Source organism: Orycteropus afer, unplaced genomic scaffold, assembly GCF_000298275.1.
Source record: "Orycteropus afer afer isolate SDZICR_OR568_19922 unplaced genomic scaffold, OryAfe1.0 scaffold00732, whole genome shotgun sequence".
NCBI lineage: Eukaryota > Metazoa > Chordata > Mammalia > Tubulidentata > Orycteropodidae > Orycteropus > Orycteropus afer.
In genome coordinates, this window is record NW_006922319.1 from 665,351 (window position 1) to 674,774 (window position 9,424).

General features: G+C 45.2%; 1 protein-coding gene across 1 annotated transcript; it reads left to right on the forward strand.

Moving 5' to 3' along the window:
• Positions 1-5,134: 5,134 nt before the first annotated feature.
• DCUN1D3 (defective in cullin neddylation 1 domain containing 3) lies at positions 5,135-7,532 on the forward strand. Its single transcript, XM_007957344.2, has 2 exons — positions 5,135-5,565; positions 7,049-7,532. The coding sequence occupies exons 1-2, from the start codon at positions 5,135-5,137 to the stop codon at positions 7,530-7,532; spliced, it is 915 nt and encodes a 304-aa protein (XP_007955535.1).
• The last annotated feature ends 1,892 nt before the right edge of the window (positions 7,533-9,424 follow it).

Here is a 9,424-nt window from a genome sequence, read left to right on the forward strand (position 1 = left end):
TGCCCTTCTTTCCTATGCTTTCCTGCCCTCTGAGCTCTCTTCCTGTGTAAATCTGATCTTCCTTGATATTCTAAGGAGTGCACCTACTTCATGTAAATCACATACCTGTTTATTCTTTGGCTGGAAGACACAGGTGTGAGTTCAATTCCAGGCCCAAAGGTTGACTAGGGGCCATAGTCTTGGGGGTTTCACCAGTCTCTATCAGACCAGTAAGCTTCGTCTTTTTTATGATTTTGAGTTTTGTTCCACATTTTTCTCCCATTCTATCCAGGACCTCCTATTCTGATCTCTTTCTGAGTGGTTGACAGTGGTAGCCAGGCAGCATCTAGTTCTTCTGGTCTCAGGGTCATGTAGACTGAGGTTAGCATGGTTTGTTAGTCCTTTGGACTAATCGTTTCCATGTGTCTCTGGTTTTCTTCATTCTTTGCTCCAGAGGAGGAGAGCCTAATTGTTGCATCTTAGATGCCCCCTTACAAGCTTTTAAAACACTAGTCGCTATTCACCAAAGTAGGCTGTGGAACAATGTTTTTGTGTAGTATGTTTTTCACATTGTAGTTTTGATAGCATTTGTCTAATGATAAAGTAGAGGGTTTATGAAAAAGTGGAAGACCCTCAGTGAGATGGATTGACACAGTGGCTGCAATAATGGGCTCAGACATAGCAATGATCGGGAGGATGTCACAGTCACAGGACTGGGCAGGGTTTTGTTCTGTGGTGCATAGGGTCGCTGTGAGTCAGAACCGACTTGATAGCACTTAGCAACAATAATGGCTAATAATTGTGAACATCTTCATGTATTTGTTGTCCACTTGAATGCCCTCTTTGGTGAATTGTCTGTTCACATCTTTGGCTCATTTTTTAGTTGAGTTGTCTTTTTGTCATTGAGTTGTTGAAATTTCCTGTATATTTTAGAGATTAGACACTTACCAGATATGTCATTCCCAAAGATTTTTTTCCCCAATCTATAGGTTTTTGTTTTTATAAGACTGTTCTGTTTTTGAGCAAGACCTCAGCTAAGGCTCAAACCAAGGATAGGAATCCTGGCTGGGCCTGGGGAAGCTGAGGCCTGGAACTCAATGTTCACATGAGGCAACAGCTGGGGCTTCCAGCAGACTAACCAGATACTACATGGTTGCTAATATAATAACAGCTATGATATACTCACATGTTTTCTGGGTGTCAGGCACTGTGTATGTACCCTAGATGTTCTCAGTGAATCCTCAGAACAGCTCTATGAGGCAGATGACCATTTTACAGACTGAGAAAATTCAAGTGTCCATAAGAGTCAAACAATTAGCTGGTGGAAGAGCTGGGATTTGATTGCAGAGCTGGAGTCCTTAGCCTTTCTAATGGTTTGAATTATCACAGATTTAGGCCACCTGGTGGGGCTGACCCCCAAGAGCATCCTGTCTGCCTGGATCACAGCAAGGCAGTGGGGAGGACGCCCTTTTTGAGTATCAGGCACAGACCAGACATTGCTCTCTTTCCATTGGCTGATAGTGAGACTGGCTGCTCTGGGATTGCTGTGGTGTCCCTCCTGAGCTCAGGGCCTTGCCCTCGCAGGCCTTCCGTAGGAGCCCTGCTCCAGGTAGGCTCAGCAGTCTAGTCCAGTGGTAAAAGTTATGGTTTCTCAAGTCAGTCGTACCCAAGATGTGTTTGTTATGTGATGTTGGACAATTGGACTCTGAGCCTTAGTTTTCCTGTCTTTGTATGAGGTTGAGGATATATAAGTTAATGTGAATAAATTGCTTAGCTTAGTGCCTCGCACCATATCAGATGCTCAGTAATTGATATCTGCTATCATTAGCTATTAGCCAGCAGCTCATGGGCCAAGGAAGACCTTCAACCTAAAACCCTTGAAGTGCTGCCAGGCTGGGCACTGTAATTAAGACTGGGAAAAGCCCCAGGACCAAAAGTATTTTCTCAAAGAAATGGGTGTGGATGGAGGGGTGGTACTCAGAGGAATCAATGAACTCACATTCAGATCTGAAATTATTTTCCTTTGGGTTGAGACCACCACTTGCCTCAAAGCTCAGTGGGAGAGAAGCATTTCACAGACCAGGACCAGGATGGAGGGGGGGGACTCGACCTTCTACCACTTGCTGATTGATCATCTGTCCAATTTTCATCTGCTAGGCACATTAAAAGCCTTCAGGTCCTAGCTAGTTCTACTGTGTCAAGTCATCAAAGATGCTCTTCTGTGTAGGGCCGATTGGGTAAATGGGATTAGGCCGTTTTGGGGAGCCCCATCTGTTCTGTCCCTTCCTGAAGACCTTAGTGCCAGGGTTTGGAGGAAGCCACTATAATGAAGCATGTGTCCAGAAGGGTAGGACTGAGTAGCCTGGGGTAGATGGGTCAGATGGTGGCCAGAAAATCCTCTTATCTCTCCAGGCCTCCCTCCGCAGCAGAGGCTGAGCAGCAAACCCTGGTGAGTCAGCATGCCTGGGAATTAGAGTGGCCAGTTTGTGAACATGTGGGGTTTGTGTAAGTTTAGGCCTTTTGTTTCTTTCAGCACTCGAGTCTTTAGAAACACAAATCTGGAAACCAGACCCTCCACATGGTATAGTCCCATTTGTTTTGAGATAATTCAGCTCAAACAGTTGCTTCCTTTGTGTGATGATTTTCTAAGAATTAACCTCCTTGCCTTTTAACATTTTACTATTTTGTGTTGTCTTGCTCACTACCTATATCCTTAAGAAAAGACTTACAGACAAACAAACAAACCCTGTTTGGGTCTGTCATCTTCATACCAAAACCTTACAAAGGTTGCGGTGTGATTTTCAAGCCTAAGTGAAACGCAAGTCTTCCAAGGACATGTATAGACTTCTCTTCTTGTCACTTATACTCTTTGAAGGTGGAGAAGGGGACACACCCTGGTATGAATAGTCTCCCCAAACTACCAGAATGATACAGAGCTTCATCTTAAACTTGTTGTACACTTAGAGCTTACTCTTAGAGAAAATCCATTGTGAAGATACCTCCAAATTTGCCCAGGCACTATTTGGAGAAAAAGGAACTCTAGTGATGTAGCAGTTAAGGCATTTGGATACTAACCAGAAGGTTAGTGGTTCAAACTGCTATGAGTCAAAACCAACTTGATGGCAGTGAGCTTGGTTTTTTTTTTTAGGGGGCGGAGTGGCGGTATTTGGAGAAAGCTCAGTTCTACAGGTGTATTTTTTAGTTTTAAAACTCTGGCATCCTATAAAAATCACTCTTCTACCCCACTGCCAGTCTCCTGTGAGCTTGTGATTTGGCTCATGATTATCCATGAAAGCTCCCTAGTGTCAGGCATGTAGGGACTGACTTGGATTTGGTCTGGTGTTGGCGTTCCCTACCATCCTTCTCGTGGCTCCTGGTTCCAAATTCCTGTTGCATAGTAACTTCAGTGGCTGCACTTTTTATTATGTTGTTATTAACTGCCATCTAGTTGGCCCTAAGGAGCTCTGGTGACATAGTGCCTAAGGCATTTGACTGCTAACCAGAAGGCTGGCGGTTCCAACCCACCAGCCACTCCTCAGAAGGAAGGTTGGGCAATCTACTTCCGTAGTGATACTGCCTCAGAAACCCAAGGAGGGGTCGCTATGAGTCAAATTGACTCAACAGCACTGAGTTAGTTGGCCTTGGCCCCTGGTGGCCCCAGACACATTGGACCAAAATGTTTCCCCTTCCTGTGGTGTCATCTCCTTGGTCGGTTGGGCTCAAACTCTTGGGATCCATAGGGTTTGCACTGACTAGTTCTTACAATTAAGCTGCCAGGCCTTTCTTCCCAGCCTATCTGAGTCTGGAAGCTCTGTTGAAACCTGTTCAGCATCCTAGCAACACAGAGTCCTCCACTGACAGAGAGGTGGTGGCCACACAGGAGGTGCATTGGCCAGGAATTGAACCTGGTTGTCTCCCATGGAAGGCAAGAATTCTACCCTTGAACCACAAGTGCCCCCACACAATCACCATCATAGCAGCAGGCAGATTTTACAAGCTCAGTACTAAATTTTAAGTGGCAGACTAGTAGAAAAGAGACATACAAGGATCTCAAGTAGTCTTAGGGAAATCACCTCACTTCCAGCTCAGAAATTTCTGGCAATTCTTAAAAAAACACTTTAGACAGACACATAGTACACTAATAAAGCACCACGAAGAGTTTGTCGTGTATCAGCACGGACTTTCCTTTTCATCCAGTGATTATCATTTAAAGATCCTGTTTAGGTAATTCAGGCTACCTTGTAAAGTGGAGATGCCCCCGGAGGACTGAGCCTGTCATTCCCATAGATGACTCACGCACTGTGAGCCTGGTTTGCGCTCCACAGATGGCCTCACTGAGGGACCCAAGTGAGAGAAGGAATGAAGCTTGAAGACTGGGATACTTGGCTTGGCGCAGAGGCCTGGTAGATGGCTTGTGTAAGTGGAGGGTGGAAGGGCAGGCAAAAACGCTTCACCTGCTGTGTGGATAGCCTCAGAAAGGAGTCGGAGAAACCAGACACAGCTTCTCTTTTGCTGTTTGGGTAGGGCCCTGCTTGTTGTCTTGGTCCTGTGAATGTTTTATATCATCTTTAGGTCATTATGAACGTACCTAGTGGTCTTGGTTATGTCTATCTCCTTCTCCCTACTCATTCTATTTAAAAAGAGAGTTCTGAAATTTAGGACTGGAAGACAGACATTTTATTTGCCCCTTCTAGCTGAACCCAGTTTCAAATAACTTTCTTATGTGATGGCAAGTTGGCAAGACAGATTTCCTCTGGAATATTTTCTGGCAAAATTATAGTCGTCTTTGATGCTTTCTGCACATGAATCAACCTCTTTGTAACATATGTTACCTTAAGAATTTTAGGAATTTCCCTTACTAGTTCTCCATGTGTGCCCTAGCTGCTGGTGAAGGTATAGAGCTGGCTTATGAAGGAGGTGGTGAGGGACAGGCACTCGGCATCTCCCTTGGGCCTTTGTTGGCTCATTGAAAAGCCTGGAGCGTCTGTCAGTGGGCAGTCCCAGGAGGGTAGCAGCTTCCTTGTCCGGAGGTGACTGTTCTCTGCTTTTCTTCCAGGTTGGCTGGATCCTCTGGCTGATGGCATGGTGAGGCACATGGGCCAGCAAGGGCATCTGATCCTGAGGGGGCCTCTTTAGAGGCCAGGCCACCAGCACCATGGGCCAGTGTGTCACCAAATGCAAGAATCCCTCATCAACCCTGGGCAGCAAGAATGGAGACCGTGACCCCAGCAGCAAATCACACAGCAGGCGGGGTGCAGGCCACCGTGAGGAACAGGTGCCAGCCTGTGGCAAACCAGGTGGAGACATCCTGGTCAATGGGACCAAGAAGGCAGAGGCTACCACCGAGGCTTGCCAGCTCCCAACATCCTCAGGAGATGCCGGGAGGGAGCACAAGTCCAATGCCGAGGAGTCTTCCTTGCAGAGGTTGGAAGAGCTGTTTAGACGCTACAAGGACGAACGGGAGGATGCAATTTTGGAGGAAGGCATGGAGCGCTTTTGCAATGACCTGTGTGTTGACCCCACAGAATTTCGAGTGCTGCTCTTGGCTTGGAAGTTCCAGGCTGCTACCATGTGCAAATTTACCAGGTTAGTCACAAATATTTCATGTCACCAGGTAAGCTAAGGAGGAAAGAGAACACCGTTGGGCTGTGTTGTGCTTCATACCTGATTCTCATGTGTGCTCAATAAGCCTTTGCCTAATTAGTAGGTCAAATTTTAGGCATACCACAGCCTTTGAGTAAGTAGGCAATGGACCACTTCTGCCTGAAGTTAAATGAGGAATAATCCAGGGTGTGTCCTGTGCTTAAGTGCTGGCCACCCCACTGCTGTTTCAGACCTTTCTTTCACTCCTTTACTTGCCAGTTCACTTCCTCCATATTTATTGTATATCTTCATATGCTGAGGAGCCTTGGTGGTGTAGTAAAGTCCTCAGCTGCCAACCAGAAAGTTGGCGGTTTGAACCCACCAGCTGCTCCATGGGAGAAAGATGAACTAGTCGTCTTCTGTTAAAAATTGACAGCCTTGGAAACCCTGTGGGGCAGTTTTACTCTGTCCTATAGGGTCGATATGAGTCAGAATCAACTAGATAGCAGTGAGTTTGGTTTTTGGTATCACGTGCCAGGCACTGAGAGTTCCGCTACAGTGACACACCTAGGGATATGCCCGTGTGTCTCCACAAAGCCAGATGGCCTATTGCATCTTCTAGTTCTTAGCGTAGTGCTCTCAGCCAGGCCTGTGTACCAGCATGGACAGTGACTGCAATTATCAAGTGGTAGTTGTGCACCTCTTCCTGCATCCCTATCAGGTGGTCTGTGGAGGAGGGGAGGGCAGGGCAGGTCACACCACAGTGTGGTTTGCAGAGAGCACTGGGTTATGAGTAAGAAATGACTTTGAGACCCAGCCGCACAATGTCCAGTTTATGTACTCATGGGTGAGTTACTCTCTCGGTGGATACAGCAGTCCCTGAGAAGATGGTCAGAGTGAGCCACTTTGCAAGTGGGAAAGTGTTACATGGCTCTTAAAAACACATAGACCATTTTTGCCTTTTTAATATCAGAATTTTGCTAACTGGTGGTGGAGTTTCCTAGGTTCATTCAGAATCTTTGACTCCAAAGATGTCCCTTTGGCCATCACCAAAAATAGACCCCCAAACAACCCATCAAAAAGCAAAAGGGAAGACTCCCCATCTCCAGGGAAAAAGAGTCTGCAGCTTAATGAGTACTGCCGAATGGGAACAGGGCATGGAGCGGGAGGCTTTCTAGTTCCAGTGCTGAAGGGTGAATGAATGAGTGAATGAGTCATTATCAGTCAGCTGCCTGCCATGTGCCAGGCAAGCACTGTTAGTAGCAGTTAGCCTATGTTAACTTGTTTAGTCCTTATCAAAACCCTATGAACTGTTACTCTCACGAGTTGGCAGATGAGGAAATAGGACTAATTAGTGTTAGAGCTGCAATTCAGATTGAGGCTTTCCTGCCCCAAACCCATGCTCTTAATTGTGGTACTACTGCTTTTCAGTAGGTGATACTGTTTGTGATAATTGCTGATTGTGCACTCCTTCCTCCTGTTGCAGGAAGGAGTTTTTTGATGGCTGCAAAGCAATAAGTGCAGACAGCATTGATGGGATCTGTGCACGGTTCCCTAGCCTCTTAATAGAAGCCAAACAAGAGGACAAATTCAAGGATCTCTACCGGTTTACATTTCAGTTTGGCCTAGACTCTGAAGAAGGGCAGCGGTCACTGCATCGAGAAATAGCCATTGCCCTGTGGAAACTAGTCTTTACCCAGAACAATCCTCCGGTATTGGACCAGTGGCTACACTTCCTAACAGAGAACCCCTCGGGGATCAAGGGCATCTCCCGAGATACTTGGAACATGTTCCTTAACTTCACTCAGGTGATTGGCCCTGACCTCAGCAACTACAGCGAAGATGAGGCCTGGCCAAGTCTCTTTGATACCTTTGTGGAGTGGGAGATGGAGCGGAGGAGAAGAGAAGGTGGAGAGAGGTGTGCATTCAGCTCAGGGCCTGAGGGCTTGCGTCCTGAGGAGCAGACTTAGCGCCTGGAGCGGCAGCAAGGATCACCCGCTGCACTGCAGCCAACCGAGGCATTTCCTCGAGGACTGGACCTTTCTGGAAATTACTGACGATCCGGATATTTTCTACTTTACACCTTTCTCTGCCTTGTATCTGAAAGGGCTCTAAAATGCTGTATCATGTTTTAGGCACTTTCTTCATTTTTTGGTTATTTCTTTCACTGGGGGGTCCCCCAAAATATTTGAACCTGGCTACATGTTGTGCATCTTTTTTTGAAGCCTTCAGATAGAATAAGCCTGCCATTTCTTGCACAAATTAGATTTTTTTTTTTAAGTGGGTTATGTTGTAGAGTTGGGGGGCGCTGGAACAGTTAGGTTGAATTAACATTACAAAATGATACAGTGCCAGATCTCAGTGTTTGCATATTCTTGTTTTTCAGGGCAGGTCTGTACTGTGTGTAGTGCTGTTTACATGGTTAAAGTTAGGTTGTAATAATTATTTTTAAAGATTTACGCAGCGTTGAATAGCAGTGTTAACTGTTAACCACATTGCATTAATTCCCAGACAATTTAAAGCTCTTGGAGAGCCAAGGGCAGCTGGAGAGCTTTTGTAGTCTGGTGACAACCCTCTTTTAAGCTAATTTATCTGAAACCCTTATTTCCCTCACTTCTTGCTCATTCCTTCTTTGATCTATTGCATTTCATGTTGAGTTTACCCATCAGCATGCTGCCCCTGCCAGTCAAGTGAGCAGTTACTTGTTTAAATGCATTGTACTGAGAACCACTTAAGCATCGAATGCAGAGAAAGCAGCGCTACCTCAGTTTTACTGGAAGTAGACTTCTTTGATAGTTTTCTTTCTTTGATGAAGTTTCTGTATTTTCATGTTGTAAGTGGAAATACTTTTTTTTTTTTTTTTCCATTTGCCTTGGAGCCAAAGTTTCTGTTCCTGGTGGTCGGAAAACTATGCCTGGCGGCCAGCTAACTTGAAGGAAAACTGTGGTATGGAGCTCTGCTTGAATTTTCGTTTTTCTTTTTTTTAATATATTTTTTTCTTTGAATATCATCAGCTTACTTGTCTGGCAAGTGCAGAAGCCTGGGGCTGGCCTGAGCTCTGCCAAACAAATAGAGAAGTGTATTTCATAGTTAAACATGTGCCCTTTCCCCTCTTGCTGCACCCGTGTTGTCACTGAAGCCCCAGGAGTTATTTATATTACCCTTTTTGTTAATGTCAGGCTCCCTCGGGGTGATGTGATGACTGTTTAGGTTTACATGACCCTCTTCTCCTTCCCTTGCTCCCAAAATGTATATATACATATATAATATATGTATATATTTTACCTATATAAAATATATATATACACATATATGTATCTATATTCTATTGTTTCTTTACCTGCTAAAACTGGCCATAAAAGAGGGAGCTGCCTTCAATGAACACCAAAATGAAGGTTTTCAAATCTGAATTTGGACCATTTTCACTAAAGAGGAGAATTTTCTTAGCCCTTACCTCACGAGGGAGGGCCCAGTACCTTAGATTCCTTCATGCACTCGCTCCCTAAGGCCAGCTTTGGCCAAACTGCCACAGGGGCCTAAGGAGCTGACTCTGCTCATACTTGGTTTCAGTAGAGGGTCCTCTTGTTATTTTTCCATTTAAAAAAAAAAAAAAAAAAGTCCTCAAACAACTGTACTGAGTGGCGGGAACTTGTACAGTTTAGCTTCCAGTACTTGGGAACAGACTGAAAAGGGAATCTTTTAAATAAAATCTTATGAAAGTGTTTATACTCATGAGGTAATGAGAACTTGTCTATTAAACATGTGAAGTTTTCTCCCGTCTCACCCCTCCCTGCCCTGGGGTATGTGTGTCTTATCCTGGGCAGGGACTGCTCAGTTTGAGTTCCTTTATTTTTACGACTTT

Excerpts from the sequence above, each read along its gene's own strand:
- DCUN1D3 (XM_007957344.2), top strand. The coding sequence starts at position 5,135 with ATGGGCCAGTGTGTCACCAAATGCAAGAATCCCTCATCAACCCTGGGC. Across the intron at positions 5,566-7,048 it reads ACCATGTGCAAATTTACCAG|GAAGGAGTTTTTTGATGGCT; the intron begins GTTAGTCACAAA and ends CTCCTGTTGCAG.